The sequence below is a fragment of the Acomys minous genome (genome assembly GCF_964271855.1).
Source record: "Acomys minous genome assembly, chromosome: 16".
Classification (NCBI taxonomy): Eukaryota; Metazoa; Chordata; class Mammalia; order Rodentia; family Muridae; genus Acomys; species Acomys minous.
The window spans coordinates 3481656-3502662 of NC_140498.1; the positions used below are offsets into that span (position 1 = coordinate 3481656).

Sequence of the window (21007 nt, forward strand, 5' to 3'; positions counted from 1 at the left end):
CAGAAGGGAAACGGGGAGAACCTTGTTTGCCCGTAAAGCCATTTAGTGGAGGAAGCTGAACGAAACTTTACAATTTAGTCCAGGCCCACACCTCAAAGCCTCCCTTCCCTCATTGTGACTGGCGGGAACATGGGAGGCAGCATGTCAGTCAGAACACCATAATCGAGAGTTTCCGAGTGTTTTGTTTGCTGAAACATCTCCAGGTGGCGCCCTCCCTCCACCTGGTTTTCTCCTACCTGCTCTTTATACTGGTCAGCATGCCGTCGCTCATCTTCCACCTGCATGAAGATTTCTTTCAGCTTCTTCTCTGTGCGACGGACGAGTTTGTTGGCAGCTGCTCGTTCCCTGTCAAAATGACCACAGTGGTTTCAAGTCTTGAAAATAATTATATTTAAATGGGGAAATATTTTTGAAGTTCTTTTTGCTTGGAAAACGAAGCATATTGGAATGCCTTTTTAGGCCTTCCAGAAGCCTAAAGCAGGACTGCCTTTCAGTGTGTCCCTCTGTGGCAACACAGCATTGTCCCTATGCACACAGGGACTGAGTGGCCTGACTAGCGCATGTCACGTACACCTGTCCAGCATACCAAACCAGACAGAAACACCCAATTTATCAAGTGATTATCTCAGACTTTACTCACAACTGACTGCAATGCTGGGAGCTGTTACAGCTAAGGAAAACACCAAACCCCACAAAACCAGGCAGATGTGAACTAAATTACCACACTGTTCCCAGGGAGACTAACATGGAAGATCCCTGCTGACAGAAAAAGTTCCTTCCTGCCTGGGTCTGCGGGCGTCAGGGCAGAGGGCAAGCTAAAACGTGTTAATGAACGCCATAACTGTCTTTGCCTTGATGATGACACTTGCAAACACCCCTACCCCGCAGCGTGCGAGGAGGTGGGACGCAGTCCTGGCCTTGCACAGTTGGGAGGATCCCGGGCGCCCCACAAGGTGTGTGTGTGGGCGGCAGAGGTTCTGCGGGGCAGAAGTGTAGCTGCCGGATACAACATTTTGGTGAGGTGGGAACAGTCAGGGATGGAAACTGCTACCTCACGTTCTATGTCGCTAGAAAACCAGCACACCTTACAGGGTGCTGCCAATGGGAAGTGCCCCACTGTGAGCATGTAAAGATGGTGGTGTTAGGCGTCATGGGGCAATATGATGGCTTCTAACAGGGCCAGGAAGAACCCCAGCCTCTGAGCACTTCTACCCAGGTCATCACATCCCCTGCCCTGCGCTCCTACAGCTATGGGCACTTGGGCTGTGGCCTGGAGCCTGGTCAGTCTAGAGTACACGTGCAGGCAGTCTGGACCTGCAGCATCGTCTTACTTGGCTTCCTGCTCAAGCTGCTCCTCCAGCTGCCCAATCTTGGCTTCCAGGGCTGAGATGGTGGCCTTGAACTTGGACTTGACAGCCCCTTCCAGCTCCTGCAGCTTGGCCTTCAGCTCCTTGTTTTGTCGCTCCAGCTGCTGACGTGCGTTGTCACTTTTCTGGGCAGCACTGCGCTCTGCTGCCAACTCCGTGTTGAGTGTGTCCACCTGGAAGAGGAGAGGTGTTCAGCCAGCCTGTGCAGGGGGACACAGCTGCTCCCAGGGCCAGGCCGCTCGGCACCTGGAGAGTGGTCTTGCGGAAGCGGTCGTTGAGCAGCTCCGTGTTGCTCTGCTCCTCCTCCAGCTCCTCCTCCAGCTGTGCGATCCGAGCCTCCAGACGCCGCTTCTCATCCAGCAGGGCAGACCTGGGCACAAGGGACGCATGCGCGTCAGCAGCACAGCGTGAGGACTGTGCGCGCGCACATCTACTCCTGATCTGTGGATAAGCTCTGCCCTTAGAACAGTTCTCTTCCCTGCCCACATCTGTCTTCTCTGAACCACTGTGACTTCCCAGTGACCTTCCTGCTGCTAACTCTGAGGCCAGGATCTTAGATGAGACCCTGTAATTCCCTGGCATAAACTCTCATGATGTCCCAGAGGCCGAGAGCCACCTCTTCCTACACCCACATCCTTCCACCTGCTGCCCAGAGACTCACTTGCCAGAGGCGCTGTTGGCGATCTCGTCAGCCAGCTCGTCTCGCTCCTGCTCTGCGTGTCTGCGGGCTCGCTCAGATGAGGCCAGCTCCTGAATGGTTTAAACTGAGTTAGACTCCGGCCACTGCCATCTTCACTTACGCTCCAGTCATGTTTACCACGTGACGACAAAGGAGGCTGCCTTAGTGTTGACGTGAGCTATGCTACCAGGCCCTTTAACAGAAGGCCACCAGAAGTGCGGCGCCGTCATATCCCACCATCCTTGCATGTTCCTTAACCATGCAGCACAAGCTTAAACTCCAATCCCACTGGAACCTGGCCACACCCAGTGCAGCCTGTTCTTGGCCTTGGAGCTATCGACCAAGGTAAGCTGAAGTAGTAAGCAACTAAAAAAATAAGTGCCATACATTTGGAAATTTAAGACACACTTTAAAGTTAGTTATGGGTTAAAGAAGCCATTAATAGAAATTAGAAAAATATAGAATTAAGTGACAGAGAAATCACCCTGTATCAAAATTTGTGGGATGAAGTAGGATGTCAGAGGGAGGTCTTTCTTCTGTGATTGTTTGACAAGAGTCTCAGAGCTTAGGGAGTCAGTCGGTGGCACTGTACAGTGTGTGTGTGTGCTCAGCGTGCTCAGTGGTACTGTACAGTGTGTGTGTGTGCTCAGCGTGCTCAGTGGTACTGTACAGTGTGTGTGTGTGTGTGTGCTCAGCGTGCTCAGTGGTACTGTACAGTGTGTGTGTGTGCTCAGCGTGCTCAGTGGTACTGTACAGTGTGTGTGTGTGCTCAGCGTGCTCAGTGGTACTGTACAGTGTGTGTGTTCTTAGCGTGCTCAGTGGTACTGTACAGTGTGTGTGTGTGTGTGTGCTCAGCGTGCTCAGTGGTACTGTACAGTGTGTGTGTGTGCTCAGCGTGCTCAGTGGTACTGTACAGTGTGTGTGTGTGCTCAGCGTGCTCAGTGGTACTGTACAGTGTGTGTGTGCTCAGCGTGCTCAGTGGTACTGTACAGTGTGTGTGTTCTCAGCGTGCTCAGTGGTACTGTACAGTGTGTGTGTGCTCAGCGTGCTCAGTGGTACTGTACAGTGTGTGTGTGTGCTCAGCGTGCTCAGTGGTACTGTACAGTGTGTGTGTGTGTGTGTGCTCAGCGTGCTCAGTGGTACTGTACAGTGTGTGTGTGTGCTCAGCGTGCTCAGTGGTACTGTACAGTGTGTGTGTGCTCAGCGTGCTCAGTGGTACTGTACAGTGTGTGTGTGCTCAGCGTGCTCAGTGGTACTGTACAGTGTGTGTGTTCTCAGCGTGCTCAGTGGTACTGTACAGTGTGTGTGTGCTCAGCGTGCTCAGTGGTACTGTACAGTGTGTGTGTGCTCAGCGTGCTCAGTGGTACTGTACAGTGTGTGTGTGTTCTCAGCGTGCTCAGTGGTACTGTACAGTGTGTGTGTGTGCTCAGCGTGCTCAGTGGTACTGTACAGTGTGTGTGTGCTCAGCGTGCTCAGTGGTACTGTACAGTGTGTGTGTTCTCAGCGTGCTCAGTGGTACTGTACAGTGTGTGTGTTCTCAGCGTGCTCAGTGGTACTGTACAGTGTGTGTGTGCTCAGCGTGCTCAGTGGTACTGTACAGTGTGTGTGTTCTCAGCGTGCTCAGTGGTACTGTACAGTGTGTGTGTTCTCAGCGTGCTCAGTGGTACTGTACAGTGTGTGTGTGCTCAGCGTGCTCAGTGGTACTGTACAGTGTGTGTGTGCTCAGCGTGCTCAGTGGTACTGTACAGTGTGTGTGCTCAGCGTGCTCAGTGGTACTGTACAGTGTGTGTGTGCTCAGCGTGCTCAGTGGTACTGTACAGTGTGTGTGTGTGCTCAGCGTGCTCAGTGGTACTGTACAGTGTGTGTGTGTTCTCAGCGTGCTCAGTGGTACTGTACAGTGTGTGTGTGTGCTCAGCGTGCTCAGTGGTACTGTACAGTGTGTGTGTGTTCTCAGCGTGCTCAGTGGTACTGTACAGTGTGTGTGTGTTCTCAGCGTGCTCAGTGGTACTGTACAGTGTGTGTGTGTGCTCAGCGTGCTCAGTGGTACTGTACAGTGTGTGTGTGTTCTCAGCGTGCTCAGTGGTACTGTACAGTGTGTGTGTGTTCTCAGCGTGCTCAGTGGTACTGTACAGTGTGTGTGTGTGCTCAGCGTGCTCAGTGGTACTGTACAGTGTGTGTGTGTTCTCAGCGTGCTCAGTGGTACTGTACAGTGTGTGTGTGTTCTCAGCGTGCTCAGTGGTACTGTACAGTGTGTGTGTGTTCTCAGCGTGCTCAGTGGTACTGTACAGTGTGTGTGTGTTCTCAGCGTGCTCAGTGGTACTGTACAGTGTGTGTGTGTGCTCAGCGTGCTCAGTGGTACTGTACAGTGTGTGTGTGCTCTCAGCGTGCTCAGTGGTACTGTACAGTGTGTGTGTGCTTAGTGTGCTCAGTGGTACTGTACAGTGTGTGTGTGTGTTCTCAGCGTGCTCAGTGGTACTGTACAGTGTGCTCAGCGTGCTCAGTGGTACTGTACAGTGTGTGTGCTCAGCGTGCTCAGTGGTACTGTACAGTGTGTGTGTGCTTAGTGTGCTCAGTGGTACTGTACAGTGTGTGTGTGTGTGTTCTCAGCGTGCTCAGTGGTACTGTACAGTGTGTGTGTGTTCTTAGCATGCTCAGGGGAGGTTTCATTCCCTGTTGCACATGTTTAACACCTCACAGAAAGAAAAATAACCAAGGAAATAACCACTAATAAAATATATAAAGTAGTAAACCTAAAAGGACTAAAGTAATGCTCCCTTCTCAGCCCTCCCTGACTGGCGGGGTCTCAGCAGCTGCTGGAGCCTGGGCCACCGGTTTCATGCCAGCATTTCGGGTCATTATCTTTTGAGAAGATTTTGAAAATTAATACACAGATGAATACACTCAAGGGCTTTATTACATGGGTACAATTCTATACTACTTGCTACTGGGGATGGAGACCTTAGTAGAGGAAGAATGAAAATTACTTGTTTTAAGATGTTCCACTGAGGAATTCAGTAAAACACAAGTCTCTTCTGGTGAAAACGGTACTCTGTGTGAGGCAGCAACCCTAGCTGGGCAGGGCTCACTGTCTCACAGCTTAGGGAGCTCTCCTTTCTCTCAGGGGAGCAAACTCCAGAAGGCTGTGGACAAGTTACTAACCAGCTGCCCTGCCTTTAGCCAGGTAGAGGAACAAGTGACTGAGCATTTGTGCTGAACTGAAATCACACTGTGTAGATGACAAAATATACTTAATCTAGTCTCAGATGACTAAGGACCAGCATTTGCTGAACATGCAGGCGGCCGGGCGGCCGTGCAGACCTACCTCCTGCAGCTGAAGGATTTCTGCTTCTAGACTCTTCAGTTTCTTTTCACTCTCTTTGGACTGAGCAAAAATCTCATCTCTAGACGCTCGGGCTTCTTCTAGTTCACGCTGGTAATCCTTCATCTGTGCCTGCGGCCAGAGAGCACAGTGCTTTTAGGGAGCAGTTTTCATTGTAAACAGGACCAAAGCCTTGTAAATCCCTCAGCAGGAGCAGGTAATGCTGGTAACACGCAGACAGGGAACCTCTACCACGACCAAGTGTGTGCACAAGTGGTATTTGATATAATCACCTTTTCATTATAAAATAATCAATGAGCTATGAAAAGAATGAAGCTTTAATCTGCGCGTTCCACCCTGAAAGGTCATCAAGCCGGGATGGATGTCCAGTCTTGAAAGTGGGGAGTCCAGTCCAGGCCAGGCCACTCGGCAAGACAAGAAAGACGTCAGTCGAGAAGGAAGGAGTAAACTAGCGGGTTTATGGCGTGATCTTCACTTAGGACATCTTAAAGATCTACTAAAAAAGTCATCAGAGCTAGTAAATGGCGTAGCCAGACTGATGTTGAAAGGTGAGTGGATATACAGAAGCTGCATTCAAAACTAAGCAGAAAGTTAACTATAGATAGGCACAACTGAAAAGATGCAAAGAACACATACACTGAAGACCAAAAAATGTCAGAAATTAAAGACATATATACATAGCAAGAAATTTATGATCAAAGGAATTATATTAATGTGGCAAATTGAGCTATAGTCAATAATTAAAAGTCCAAGATTGCCTTTTTTGCTTAGAGGTGTATACGCTAATGCCAAAAATCCATGCAGTATTGCAAGGAATCCAGCTAGAACAGCTGAACCAGTGTTAAAGAAGGATGAACCTTGGCCAACTGTACTTCCCAATTCCACAACGTGGTACAGCTACAGGAACCAAGGCTGTGAGGGTGGTATGGAGGGCAGGGTGGAGATAGATAGGGTTGAAAGCCCAGAAACAGAGTTTGCCAAGACGGTCCAGTGGGGGACAGCACTCAGTGCACACGGAGTCAGGATGGTTGGGTCTGTCTGTCTGGGGGACAGCACTCAGTGCACACGGGGTCAGGATGGTTGGGTCTGTCTGTCTGGGGGACAGCACTCAGTGCACACGGGGTCAGGATGGTTGGGTCTGTTTGTCTGGGGGACAGCACTCAGTGCACACGGGGTCAGGATGGTTGGGTCTGTCTGTCTAGGGGACAGCACTCAGCACACGGGGTCAGGATGGTTGGGTCTGTCTGTCTGGGGGACAGCACTCAGCACACGGGGTCAGGATGGTTGGGTCTGTCTGTCTGGGGGACAGCACTCAGCACATGGGGTCAGGATGGTTGGGTCTGTTTGTCTGGGGGACAGCACTCAGCACACAGGGGCAGGATGGAGCTGTTTCTGCACCTAAAGCCACGCAACAAAAATTCAAAATGGGCCTGCAACCCCAGCACAGGAAGCAGAGGCAGACGGATCTCTGTGAGTTCGAGGCCAGCCTGCTCTAAAAAGCGAGCCCAGGACAGTCAGGGCTGTTACACAGAGAAACCCTGTCTCTAAAAACAAAAACAAAAAAAACCAAAAACCCAAAATGGGTCAAAAGCTGCTGAGTTGGAAGCGTGAGATTCTTAGCCACCTAGGATAAGCCTTCACCTTCAGATCAGCTGGAAACAAGTCTCCAGTCAACCAGGCCCACAGTCCGTGTACCGCTGGCAAGCAGAACTGAGGCCACCTTCCTCTGACTCAGTGTGCCCTGGTAGTGCCTCCTCCCCCTTAGGCTCACATAAGAACCACCACCACCACCACCCCACAGCATAAATCCTTCAAAAATTACAGCCAGAGGATACACAAAACTTCAGTGTCACTAAGGACAGTGCAACTGAGGAGATTCACGGGCAGGGTCAGGTGACACTTTTTCTATAAAAGATAATGTGCAGTACGGACATAGGATGTTCAGTGCGTTCGTTTACCAGCTGGCTGCCAACCTGACACAAGCTGCAGTCATAGAGAGGAGCCTCAGTTCAGGAAATGCCTCCCTGAGACCCAGCTGTAGGGCGTTTTCTCAGTGGTCAAGGGGGTCGGGCCCAGCCCTCTGTGGGTGGTGCCATCCCAGGGCTGGTGGCCCTGGGCTCTATAAGGAGGCACAGCAGGCTGAACAAGGCAGTAAGCATCTCTATTCTGTGGCCTCTGCATCAGCTCCTGCCTCCAGGTTCCTGCCCTGACTTCCTTCAATGATATGAAGTGGAGGCTAAGTAAAAACCCTTTTCCTCCTCAGCTTGCTTTTTGGTCATGGTGTTTCTTTGAAGCAACAGAAATCCTAAGATAATTAGTAAAAAAAAAAAAAAAAAAAAAAAAAGCTAATCAATCAAACCAAAAGCCAACTGTTGTTAAAGTGGCTGCCACACAAACATTCAGATTCAAGTTTAGGTCCCAGCAGCTGCAAAAGCTCTGTACCCAGGAGCAAGTGCACACACCTGAACCACACAGACCCACAAGTAAGCACCAGCTCACACCCACTGAAATAACTAACAAATAACGGAGATCAGCAATGTTTGGAAAGGAGAGAGGGCCCACACCTCAGTCCCAGCAGTCAGGAGACAGGCCGCTGGATCTGAGTTAAAGGCTAGACAGGACTGCACAGTGAGACCCAGACTCTAAAATAAAAGTTAAATATAGATACTGTGTTGTCTGGCACTCAGGTGGAGGAAAAAAAAAAAGTTGAGAAACCAGCCAGCCAAATGTGCGAGCACGGCTGGTAGTCTGAATGGGAGCGACCCCACAGGCGCCTGTGTTGTAAGCACTTAGTCCCTAGCTGGGGAACGGTTTGGCATGGGCTACGAGGTTTGTCCTTTGAGGCCTTTCAGAAGCCCATGCGCATGCCATCCCCAGCTAGCCTGCGCTCTGCCTCTGGTGTGGCTCAAAGACGGGAGCTCTCAGGGCTGCCGCAGTGCCATGCCTGCCTTCTGCGCCATGCTCCGCACGGACTCTAGCCTCTGGACCTGTGAGCCTGGCATTGAATGCATTGCTTTATAAACTGTCTTGATCATGGTGTCTTTTCTATTGTGCTAAAACTGTTCATATTAGTTAAACTCATGGTAGCCAAAGCTGCCCGCTGCGTACTAGCTTTAACTGACAGTGTGCTGTGTGTCTGTATTGTCTGTGCACCTCTACAGGGGAGTTACTCAGTGTGAAGGCAGAGTGCTCACTTACACCACAACACGGATAAGCCCTGAGATGCATTGCGTGAAAGCAGCCACCAAAGGCCATGCAGGATAGGATTTAGTTTCTCTGAAATGGCTGACCAAGGCACATCCAGAGACACAAGGTCAGGGGAGCAGTTTGCACTAGATGTGCCAGAGACGGGGCGTGACAGCAGACAGGTGGCTTCCTCCAGGGCGGAGTGTAGTTAGAGCTGGGGTTCCACAACTCGAGAGAAAGGAGCATCTCAAACCAAAGGAAACGGGACAAATGGGCATTCTGTGGTATGTGAATAAATGTATCTCGAAAAACAGCTGTTAACAAATAAGTTCAGGGGGCTGGAGAGATGGCCCAGAGGTTAAGAGCACTCATTGGCTGCTCATCCAAAGGCCCTGAGTTCAATTCCCAGCACCCACATGGTGGCTCACAGCCACTGACGGAATCTGATGCTCTCTTCTGTCTGATGATCTCTTCTGTCATGCAGGCAGGCATGCAATAGAGTGCTTATATACATAAATAAATAAATCTTTACAAAAAACCAAATTCAGTATTTCATTTTTTGTAATGAACAGTATATTTATAATAAGTCAAAATAAAAGCATTTGTATTCATCTTTAAATTTTAAGTGTATGAACGCTCCTGGCATGCCACTCATCTCCCAACTTTAATCCGACATAAACCTGTTGGCCACAGATAATTTTCCACAAGGCTTTGTCTGTGGTCTGTCTGCACATGTGTAGTGGTAAGCAGCAGTCCGCCCTGCCTCTCCTTTGTCAGGTGGTTCATCCTGATGACATTCCATACACATGGCTGTCAGTCAGTGGCTAGCGGGTCACACAGCTCTGTCAGTCAGTGGCTACTGAGTCATTCATATGTATAAAGGCTTTGTCCAAAGATAGTTGTTGAATGGATGTTCAAGATGTGGAATTACAAAGTTAAAAGAACGAAGTTCTGGTCACTGTTCACACCCCTTTCTAGCAGTGCCTATACCCAGCTATAAGAGAGGGGCCACCGCACACTGGCTTGTGTCCCGAATAAATCTCCTTTCCTCATCATGGCCATAAAGCTGTGTATTATCTGGGTAGCAACAGTGATGCCTGGTGCTGTCTGAGGATGACATCACCAGCAGTGGAGGAGCAAAGTCATCACTTCCTTTTGGGGACATGGCTGGGTGGGTAAGTATTACTTGAGGGTACTTAGGCACACAGGACCAAACTCCAGTAAGGATGCCCCTCTTGGCTACTGCCCCTAGTTCTGGCTCAAAAGCAAATCCAACCACCAGGGGGACAGCTGCTCTGGGCCTCAGCATGACGGCAGCCCAGTGACAAGGTGGCAGTTGGCTACTGCACTGTCCTCTGAGCTTCAGGTTCATCGGGGTCCATTAAGGCCACGTGACCCCGCCCCACCAAGCCTGCTCCACGTGACGACCCCGGCCCACGTGACCCCACCCCACGTGACAACCCCGCCCCCGCCTACCTGCAGTTTGCGAAGCTGCTTGACCACTTCATCCCGAGCTTTGTTTGCAGCCTCCATCTGCGCCTCCAGGTCCTTCAGGTCGATGTCCATCTTCTTCTTTGACGCCACAGCAAGCGCCCGCTGTTTGCGCTCATCTTCCAGCTCTGCCTCGAGCTCCCGGACCTGAAGGACAGCGCTGGGTTACGTTATACTGGGCGCTAGTTACTTTGGCTAGGGGAACTTGTCACTTTGCAGAGGTCCGTATGTGTTACAGAAAAAAAATCACGGGCCGAGTTTAGTTCAGGTCTTGGAAACTACCACACGGTAGAGGCCATGGCTTCTGGTGGCTCTGGGGAACCCACGATGGAAGGCCTTAGGCTTAGTTTAGGGGACCCAAGGTCAGAAAGATGAGAGGCACAAGATAATGATTTAAAAAATAGGATAGATGCACAGAGGTACGGCAGGGCAGTGGGCCAGAGTAACAGGCCACAGACCGTGTCCAGGAGCTGGGGGGAGCCAGGCCTGACTCATGCGCTTGGCAGACCTGGCATTCAGGCTCCAGAGGTGGGCTCGCTCAGGTTCTGGGCTCTGGACCCAGGCAGAGAGCCCTTTGATACACCAGCAACAAGGGAAGCTTGCAGCTAAGAGGGCCAAGTGAGCCGCGTTAGAGGACACGGCGGAGGAGGGTAGAGCCACACACGTCCCCAGTCTGGGCTCTCTTGAAACTTCAACTGTACCACAGGAACGGGACAGTACTAGTTCCTTGTACTTGTGTGTGAGGCAGAGAAAGAAAACGGTGCTTTATCATTTCAATCCAGTCCTAGTGCGTACATCACACAGCGGGGTCGGCTCATGAGGCCCTGGAGCTGTGCTGTGAGCTTCCTGGTCTGCCCGGCTTCCCCATTCACCCAGGAAGTCTGCGGGGGCCAGTGTCCTAGGTGGCCTGGCAGTGGGGGCTCTGACAGAGCTGCAACAGAAGCAGCACTGTGGTGGGAAGGGAGGTGCTTTCTGTGTGACACTAAGGAACACGGGGTGAAGGAACAGGGTCTCCTCCCAGAGGAGTCCAAGGCTTCTCTTGCAGCTGCTCCTGCAGAAGACCAGGTGGGGGAGGGGCGGGACAGCTGCTTCCACAGGTGAGAGGGTCTCACCACCGTGACTGCATGCTGCAGATCTGGGTCTGTGCGCCCGGGGTAAGGAGATGCCTCGGATGTGGTTTTAGATATGTCCGCCAGAAGTCCTGTGTGTTGGCTGGACGTGGGGACTCACTTCCAGAGAGCAGGATGAAGGGGTGAGCTGTGAAGGCACAGCTCTTGCTGGCTTTCCTGGGCCTCTCACCTTGGGCGGGAGCCTCCACAGGACATGCAAGCAGCCTTCAGCCGGGCTGCTAGTGAGTGCTGAGGCTCCTCAGGGTAAACACATGGGCTTAGTTCCTCCAGCGCAGGCCATGCCACCCACAGAAACAGGGACACCCAAGATGTGGCTCTAACTCACCGAGTTCGGTGTAACTTACTTAGCAATGAAGAATGAATCAAGCTAATGTTAATGAAATAACAATAGTAAAAAACCATGTAAGTCAGGGCTTGCTCCAGTGAGCTCCCATGGACACTCAAACTTGCTAAACTTAATCTTCAGGGCAGACTGTTCAAATATATATAAATCCTAAGAGTCTAAGATTTATTTATTATGTATTTGTGAGTGCTCTATCTGGATGCACACCTGCCCGCCAGAAGAGGCATCATCAAATCCTGTCAGAGATGGTTGTGAGCCATCATGTGGGTGCTAGGAACTGAACTCAGGACCTTTGGAAGAGCAGCCAATGCTCTGAACCACTGAGCCACATCTCTAGCCCGATCACAAATCTTATTAGAAAAAATTAAATATCAGCCAGGCATGAGTGGTACATACCTTTAATCCCAGCCCCGCCCTCTGGATTAAACCGTCAAGAGTTTGAGGACACAGAGAAACCGTCTCCAAAAACCAAAAACCAACCCCTCCCCCCAAAATGAACAATGTCAGCCTTGTTCTTTCCCTTGTAAAGAAGACCCCTTTAAGGGTTGGGATGTAGCTCAGTGGTAGAGTGCTTACCCAGTATGTGCAGAGTCCTGGGTTTGATCCCAGCCTTCCACAGGGGTGTGTATGTGGTGTGTGTGCGTGTGTGCGTGCATGTGTGTGTGCACATATGTGTATGTGGTGTGTGTACGTGTGTGTGGTGTGTGTGTGCGCATGTGTACCTGAATTGTGGGAGTCTGCAGTGTTGTCCTATCTGCTGGGCAGTTTCTTCCCTATTCCCACACCCTGAGTACTCTGCTGGCTTCCCTTTGACAGACAGCCTTGCCTCAGATAGTCAACGCTTTCTCCAGCTAATGCTTCCTAGGGTGAGCTGCAGAGCTAACTGCCAGGCCGGCTCTGAAGGCCCGGCCTCCCTCAGCCCTGAGGGCCCGGCTTCCCTCAGCCCACCTGTTTAAGCAGCAGCCGCTTCTTTTCCTCGTTCTGCTCGTCCCTGGTCTGCAGGTCCCTCTCAAACTGGGCCTTCATGGCCTGCATGTTGACCTCCAGGCGGAGCTTGGCGTCCTCCGTGGCCTGCAGCTCGTCCTCCAGCTCCTCCAGCTGCGTCCTCATTTCCTCTGCCTGCTGCTCCAAGGCCCGCTTGGATTTCTCGAGCTCGTGGACCTACGGCGCAGGATGCATCAGACCTGGTGAGCAGAGGCTCAGAGACGCAATTTAAAACCGAGTTCTGACTCCCGTGTTCACACTTGTTTTAACCGCCCCTCGTGAGTCACAGAGCTCTGAAGCTAAGCACGGGTCAGATCCCCGTGTGCCGGGACTGCCTCACAAGAGATCACTCGCACTGGGAAGGCTCTGAGCAGACTTGTGATGGAGGAGCAGTGTCCTCCACAGACATGAGCCTTCTGAGCCCGGGACTGTCCTGAGCACCCCTACTTCCTTCCAGGTGACCTGTGATCTCGTAGCAGACCCGTGCACTGTCACCTTCCCTTTGGGGTTCATGATCATGTTAGTGTTTGCAGGGGTGAGCGGAGGGCTTAGGAAGGTCCCCTTCCTTAGTAGTGTCTGGTAACTCAGTAGTCAAAAAGGCCACATGAATGTGAGTGTTGGTCACTGTAGAACCACTGTAGAGTTTTCACCTTTACACGACTCTATCTACCCAGGCTAGCCGCCACTTGGCATGGACTTGGTCGGCAGAGGCGCAGTAGGATAAGGGCTGTCTTCTGTCACCTATGCTGTCGTCAGAGGACCCCCCACCCCGTGCAGATGTCACCTGTCCTTCATGGTAGACTCCACACTTTGCAAAGCCAACAAAACAGTGCAAGGCTACACAGTTTACGTGATGAAAGGAGAAGCAGACACGATGGCACAGAGGCAGGCGGTTCTCTGCGAGTTCGAGGCCAGCCTGGGCTACATAGAGAAACCCTGTCTCAAAAACAAAAACAACAAAACAAAACAAAAAACAAAAGGCTCTAAAACAAAACGAATGGAAATTGGGAAAAGAGCCAGGCTAGAACTGCACCTGTGACTGCACTCTGTGATTGTTAGTCAGACACCGAGGGAAGGCACACACTTGAGAGCACACAGAAATGTCTAAACTGTAAGTCCTGACAGCCACAGGCACCCTGAGGGCCAGCACTCAGGCCTCACGGGGAAGGCGCTTCAGCTCCCACGAACCTCCATCTCCCGGGGACGCAGGAATATTTGGGTTTGAAACCATTGGCAACGCAGATGTGAAATCCCTCTGTTGAGAGGCGCCTCTGCCAGGGTGAACCGGGTAGGAGGGCCAGGGCAGGAGGACCATACGGCCACCTGCTACAGTCGCTGTAGGAATCCCACATCTGGGGGCTGAGCGGATGGACTGGGTTCAACCGGCCGTTCACAACACCTGCCCTTCTAGCTCCAAGGGATCCGGGGCCCTGTCCCGCCCTCAAGCGCGCCAGACATGCACATAGCACAGACACACACGCACAATTCCACACGTGTGCCCAGATGACTGGCTCCTCCTATCTGCCTGCAGGACCAGGCTGTAGTCGCCTTCGCCACAGGCCTGTGTCCCAGACCCTTTGTGTCCCTCGCACCCGCAGGCGACTCACATTCTTCCCCACGTCGTCTTTAGAGCTCATCAGGTCCTCCATGTCGGCTCGGAGCTGTTTGTTCTGTCTCTCGAATTCCTCCTTGGCCTCCAAGGCTTCCTCAAGGGCCCGCGCCCAGGGACAGCGCTTTGGTTTCTTTCTCTCTGGCCTCGGCTTCGGCTCGGTCCCGCTCTTCAGCATAGCGAGCTGAGATGTTCTTCTCTTCTGCCAACAGCTGTGTGGGAGCAGAGCACAGTGAACACGCCAACCCACCTGAGACCGCCGCAGGCTGACCACCCCACACACTCAAAGCGCTGAGTGCCAACAGTGCCACAGCTGCCCTCATGGTCATGGTCACGCACAGGCTGTGAGGACAGGTTATGAGCCATGAATGAATTTCAGGTTGACACCAGGGCCTGTCCACAGCATCACATAGGAGCACATGTCCCCAGATGAGACACTGCCAAGCCCTAGGTACACGGCAGGTGTTCACCTGCGCAGGACCCATGTACTCCCACATGCCCTTCCTGTGCTTTCTGAGCACTGTACAAATGTGTGTCTCTTTTCTTCATCAGGATGTGGGCTCAGGGCCTGGGATGTGGGCGCACCCCGCACCTGGTCAAACTTCTTCTGTTTCTTCTCCAGGCTGGAGACGATCTGGCGCTGGTGGTCCAGGTCCACCGTCAGGTCGTCAAGTTCCTGCTGCAGCCGGTTCTTGGTCTTCTCTAGCTTGTCAGACGCCAGGGCCTTCTCCTCCAGCCGCTGACTCAGCGCCTCCACCTCCTTAAGCAGTTTCTTCTTGGCTTCCTCCAAACCCTCAATTGTCCCCAGGTCATCGTCGACTTTCTTCTTGGTGTCGGCCAACTAGGTTTTGGGTAAGGGAAGGGAAGGCCGTGAGAGCTCACCTGAGCTTTGCATTTCAAGAATAAAACCTTGTTTTCAATACTATAAACTAGCACAGTATGACTTTTAAGACAAATAGTCCTGGAGCGGGACCCTCAGCTTTGCTCTAAGATGCAGTGAACTGAGCCCCACAGAAGCCACAGTTCTGTCTCTCAAGGTCGTGATGTTATGGAGAGGACACCAGTGTTCTGCTAGGTCAAGGACCAACCCCACCCCCCAAAACAAAAATCATATAACGAACTTAATTTAGTGCAACCTAATTAACTGCCCCAAATGCAGTGAGACAGCCGCACGCGGCCAGCTGCTGTTGCTGCACACATCTAGGGCAGCGCTGCTCCCGAAGAGGACACGCACCTGGGCCTGCAGGGCCAGCAGCTGCTTTTCCAGGTTCCTCCTGGCCGCCTCCTCCTCCTCCTGCTGCTCCTGCAGGCTGCTCTTCTCCTCCTCCAGCTGCCGCACCCGACTGCTCAGGTTCAGCTTCTGCCGCGTCTCCTCCTGCAGGAGCTCCTGTGTGTGTAAGAGCGAGTGTCTGCGTTAGCTACAGCTCCGTCCCCACCAGAAAAACAAAAGGCCCAAACTAAAATAAATCTCTTGACAATTACGCCAAAAAGAGAAAGCACCCTGATGGACAAGGAACACCTCGCGACAGATATAATAAACACACAGGATTGTCTTATAACCACTCAGTCTCCCTCAGGCCCCGTGCTGCCGTCCCTGCTGTGGTCCCCTCCTCTGTGTCAGGCCCAGCCCTGGGCAGGCATTTCTCTTTAGGATCAATCTCAGCCACCCCTTTGATAATTTTTCTTTTCTATTTTTAGCTTAATTTACTTCCCCCAAAATGTAACCACAAATCTCTTTGTTGCTTTTAGACGGGAGTGGCTTTCAAGGTGTTCCAGGGTGTCTTCCTCCTTTACTCTCACTGGCCAGCTGTGCCCTCATCAGTGTCTGCGCTGCTGGATGCGCAACTTGCGCCCAGTGGCTGAATGACTCCGCTGTCAATCTGGGACTTTTGCCCCCATATTTAGAGCCCCTCACCTCACGTGCAGAAACAGCGTTTGTCTCATTGGCTGTTCCATCACAGAAATGCATTTAGCAAAGCTCTGGTCACATATGTAACACTCAGACACAACTTCAAAACATCTGGTACATACCCCTATCTCGCCCCCCCCCCCCCCCCCCCCCCCCGCTGTACCTGTGTGTCCTGTAGTTGAGACTCGAGACCAGCCGCATCCTTAGCAAACTTGATACCTTTCTTCTCAGCTTCCTCCAGGAGGGTTGAGACATTATCCAGCTCGTTCTGCAAAAAGGTGAGGATGAGACTCAGCGCCACGTGAGAAAAAGCTAACACCACAGCTCAACACAGAGCAGTGTGCACGTGTGGTGCTTCTGTGTGCTTGCGCATGTGTGTGTGCGCGTGCGTGCAAATTTTACCTAGCAGCTTCAACAGATGCTTACCACTTATAGTAATGTTAAAACCTGCTCCATGGCCACCTCACTAGGGTCTCCAGCTGAAAGGGCAGACGGTGCTTGGATGCTATGACCCTATCTGTGTTTTACTTTTACCACAGACAGACAAAATGAAGCCACATCTGTTGGAAGATGTGAAGGGCCAGGCTGGGCCGGAGGTGTTCTCTTTCATGTTACTCTACATTAAGCGCGCATGGTGGGGACACCTAGAATTTATCTCCTTACAGAACCTGATATTTCATTAAAGAACTTGGAAGGAAACGTGCAGACTGGTCATCAGCCAGAATATCTTCCAGCTGTAAAAACAGGTACATACTCTGTATGTGCATAAAGTTGCTGATGGTCAGATTTTAGGGATAAGGTGATATTTCCACCCTTTTCCTTCACAATGAAAGATGTTTCCAAAAGGGGTAGAGAGATGGCTCAGAGGGTAAGAGAGCTGGCTGCACTTCTGGAAGATCTGGGTGTAGTTCCCAGCACCACACGGTGGCTCACAAAGGTCTTAGAGGATCTGCTGTCCTCTTCCGGTCCTGGTGGGCATCAGGCACACAAGGGGTGCACAGACAGACAAGCGGACAAAAACTCATAAAATTTATATCTATATCTAATCTTTTAGGTCAGGTGTGGTGGCACATGCCTTTAATCCCAGCACTTGGGAGGCAGAGGCAGGAGGATCTCTGAGTTTGAAGCCAGCCTGGTCTACAGAGCAAGTTCCAGGACAGCCAAGGCTACACAGAGAAACCCTGTTTTAACCCTGCCCTACTCACTACTCACTCAAACAAAACAGGAAATTTTTTTTAAGAAAGAAAAAGTCAGAGAGAGAGGGAGAGAGAGAGGGAGAGAGAGAGAGAAAGAGAGAGAGAGAGAGAGAGAGAGAGAGAGAGAGAGAGAGAGAGAAGCCTAAAATACCTTTTTATTTATTTATTTTTGGGTGTTGTAGCCAAAGACAGACAGGAGAGGGACTCGGAAGAGACAGCAGGTGCCTGTGTCCCTGGGTCCCTGTGTCTTCTGTGGGAGACACATTTATTACCTAACAGGACGACCACGCTTCTGTTCCACTCTCCTGGCAACATCCATCAGAGGACTTGCCTTGCCGTGCTCTTGGGGTACAAGGTCTCTGGTGTCAAGGGGGACCACCTGCCTTCTGAGCTCTGAGAGGGGCCAGTGAGCAGGCCCTCAGCTCGCTTCTGTGACCTGCAGCTTCCTTGCCTAGCACACGGAGCTGGGTGTGACGGCCACAGGAGTCTGTTTCCCAGGGAGCCACTGATGTCACCTTGCCCTCCGAGCCAAGCACAGCGCTCATGATACCGTGAGGCACAGGCGAGGATTCAGCACACAGCAGGGCCATTCTCCTTAAAAGGCCTGCTTCTGACAGCCCTGGCTAAGATGAGGAGAGCTGGACTTCAGGTGGGGCCCTACAATTCCATAAAAGGTAAGCACGGTATGCTGTGCCTGGACCATCTGCTGTCCTAGGCAACAACCAGATTCCATGCTTTGTTCAACGGGGCAGCAGCACAAACGCCTTTCCCCAAACTGACGCCCCTCTGATAAGTCACTTTACTGGCTGCACTACAGTCCATTATTAGATGCCCTAGGTGTCTCTGATCTGGTGCTTTGCACACATTTCTACAGACAGCAGCTGTAAACCTGAGCCTGTGTGTAGCTTTATTTCTCTAGGATAAATGAGAAAAGACACTGGTTTTGGGGGTCCCAGGGGTATTCAGTTTTATGGTTTACAATATATGATAACCAAACTAGGAAAAAACCTATACCAACTTATACTTTAAACACTTGTGTGTACAGCCAGCCTCTCTTGTTTACTGGAATTGTGGAGAAGGTGCAGTTGTGCTTGAAAGCACTCAACTCCAGCCACGGTTTACAGCAGCTCGGCCAGGTCTATGCTTGCACACCTTACTCTTTAAAGTAAGGATCATGTAACTGGCCAGGTCTACACTTGCACACCTTACTCTTTAAAGTAAGGATCATGTAACTGGCCAGGTCTACACTTACACACCTTACTCTTTAAAGTAAGGATCATTTAACTGGCCAGGTCTACACTTACACACCTTACTCTTTAAAGTAAGGATCATTTAACTGGCCAGGTCTATACTTGCACACCTTACTCTTTAAAGGATCATCTATCTTCATCAAAGACGCTCCAGAGTTGCCGCCTTTGACTGTGGTGACACCTGCCAGGGCCCAGCTTACCTGCAGCTTGTTTGCTTTCTCAGCCAGCTCTACCCTGAGCCTGTCACCCTCTGACACCTTGGCGTGGAGCTCCTGGACCTGCGCGTCCAGCTTCTTCCGCTTGTGCTCAGACTCAGCCTTGACCTGCTGCAGCGCCTTCACCTCACATGCCAGCTCCCTGTTGTCCGTCTCCAGGCCTTGCTTGTTCTTTTCCAGATTGGCTTTGAACTAGGAGAGGGAGGAGGAGGAATTCTTCAGCGGTTGCCTTACAACACGCCATAAAAGCGCCGCTTTTGTCTGCAGAATTCTGGGGGCACATAATGGGCCTACAAGCACCATGTGCTGGAGGAATGCACGAAGCACCCGCTGTCCTGAGTGTGCCGGGGTTCTGGGTGGGAACACCTCGTGCGCTGTTGGAGTACCAGCCATGGGCTGTGGGGAGCTCTTCCTACTTTGCAGCTCTTGTTGTCCATATAGGGCAGAGAGAATAAACTATGTGCATTCAGTAGCCAAGTTGTTAAGAACATTTTTTCCAAACTTACTAACCTGAGTTTGGAGCAGGGCTGGGTCTCTCTGAGCCACTGGCTGAGGTTGGAGACAAGGCTACCTGGGGCTCTGTGGCCACAGAACCTGGCTATCCACTGACTAGCTGGGTGACAATGATAGGTTACCTACTGTCCTGGAGCCGAGACTGCCCCTCACTCACACTAACGCCATCACCCTGTGCAGTGAAGGGTGGCCTGCAGCTAAGTAGAGAGAAAGGAGGGACAGAGGCAGGTGACAGGAAGGCGGCCTCTCTAGGAGGCCGGTGGGACACTGGGGAGGGTGCACCGTAAGGAATGGAAACAGTGCCAGTGTGGGAGGGCAGGGGCCAACACTGCGGCCACTGGCCTTAGCTGGAGAGGCCCAGCCGTACTCTACAAAGGCTGGGTGCTAGCCAGTACGCCTACAGGGACCCGGCGAGTAAGCCTGGGGCGGGGTCCTCACCCGTGGGGCGGGGTCCTCACCCGTTTAGCCTGTTCCAGCTGCTCCGACAGCTCCTCCAGTGCCGTGGCGTGCCTCTGCCTCATGTCCTGGACCTGAGCTTCGTGGCTCTTAGTCTCGTCCTCAAGAGCCTTCTTCAGCTCGGCCACTTCCTGCTCACGTTTTGTGCTGGAGACACATTTTTAAAGTCTGAAGATCAGAGTTGGCTGAGCGATTAAACTGAAACACGTTTTACGGACTGTGTGCTTAGTGTAAACCTCACGGCGAGTCCTTGACAAACGCCAGACATGCTCTTTCCAGTATGCAGGCGTACTCATTACTGTGACATCAGAAATCCTTCTAGAAACGGTGCAACGAGCCCTCCACACTGACTTGAAACAAGAGTCACTGTGATATCCATAAAGGTCACATCCTTTTGTGCAGGCTGGCCCACTTACAGGTCAGGAACTGCTTGACACGTGCTGCCACACTGCCTAAAGTCCAGCCCCCTTCCTGACACAAATCCCAGGAGGCTTGTAACAGCCTAGTTACGAAGGTGCAGTGGGCCCTGTACCTCACCGTAAGCAAGCCTTCCCGTCATCCTCGTGAAGCAGCTACAGGGAGCGAATGTGTCCCTCAGCCCCTTCCGGAGGCAGCTTGGGAGACAGAAGGTAAGGCAGGCTGAAGGGTGGCATCTCTCCAGAAAAGGTCTCAGTGTCTGTGTCTGGTACACGGGCACAGCGGATAAAAGACCATGGATCGAGTGCTCGGAGTGAAGTAGAGGGCCTGCCCGGCTGCACTGAAGGCAAGGACCTCACTAGTATCAAACATCCCTGTGTGGCTTTCTAGTAGTTTCTAACTGCCTATGACGTATGACGGCAACATGAATGACCCAGCTATTTCACTAACCAGAGATGAGCTCAGCTCCCACACACGATAAATCTGTCAACCGCAGTGTCATGTTCAAGAGGACAGCCTGACAGAGACTGAAACCAGGGCTTGCAATACAGCTCCAGGGTAGAGCTCTTGCCTGTGGGAGGCCCTCTGACTACCCACCTCCCTGCCCACTGAAACCAGTAAGGTGAACTCACTCCTGCTAAGAGCTACAGTAGCGGGGCTGGATTGTCACAAGCCCGACAGTCCCCCTGAAAGGTATCTCTGGAAGACTTGCTGTTTGCCTCAGATGTTAGGATGTCCTCTTAGGTCCAACACAACTCAAACCCCAGGTCAATGCAATAACTACTGATCGAACAGGGTCGCAGAACAGACTCAATTGAACTGACCCTGAGCCAGAATGTCACAGAGTATTTAAGCCTGCAAACCAGAGATATGTGCGCCAAGTTACTGTTACATTTCCCACCTCAGGATTTAGCGATCAGGT

At 51.7% G+C, this 21007-nt stretch overlaps 1 protein-coding gene across 1 annotated transcript in view; it reads right to left on the reverse strand.

Moving 5' to 3' along the window:
* The window catches only part of MYH10 (myosin heavy chain 10), a 135947-nt gene that overhangs the window by 3184 nt on the left and 111756 nt on the right, over positions 1-21007 (reverse strand). Inside the window, 14 exon segments of the mRNA XM_084761535.1 lie at positions 237-345; positions 1332-1540; positions 1614-1737; positions 2029-2117; positions 5369-5497; positions 10049-10210; positions 12485-12697; positions 14128-14241; positions 14243-14341; positions 14722-14970; positions 15364-15516; positions 16202-16306; positions 18685-18891; positions 19671-19815. Coding sequence (XP_084617661.1) covers positions 237-345; positions 1332-1540; positions 1614-1737; positions 2029-2117; positions 5369-5497; positions 10049-10210; positions 12485-12697; positions 14128-14241; positions 14243-14341; positions 14722-14970; positions 15364-15516; positions 16202-16306; positions 18685-18891; positions 19671-19815 — 2107 coding nt within the window.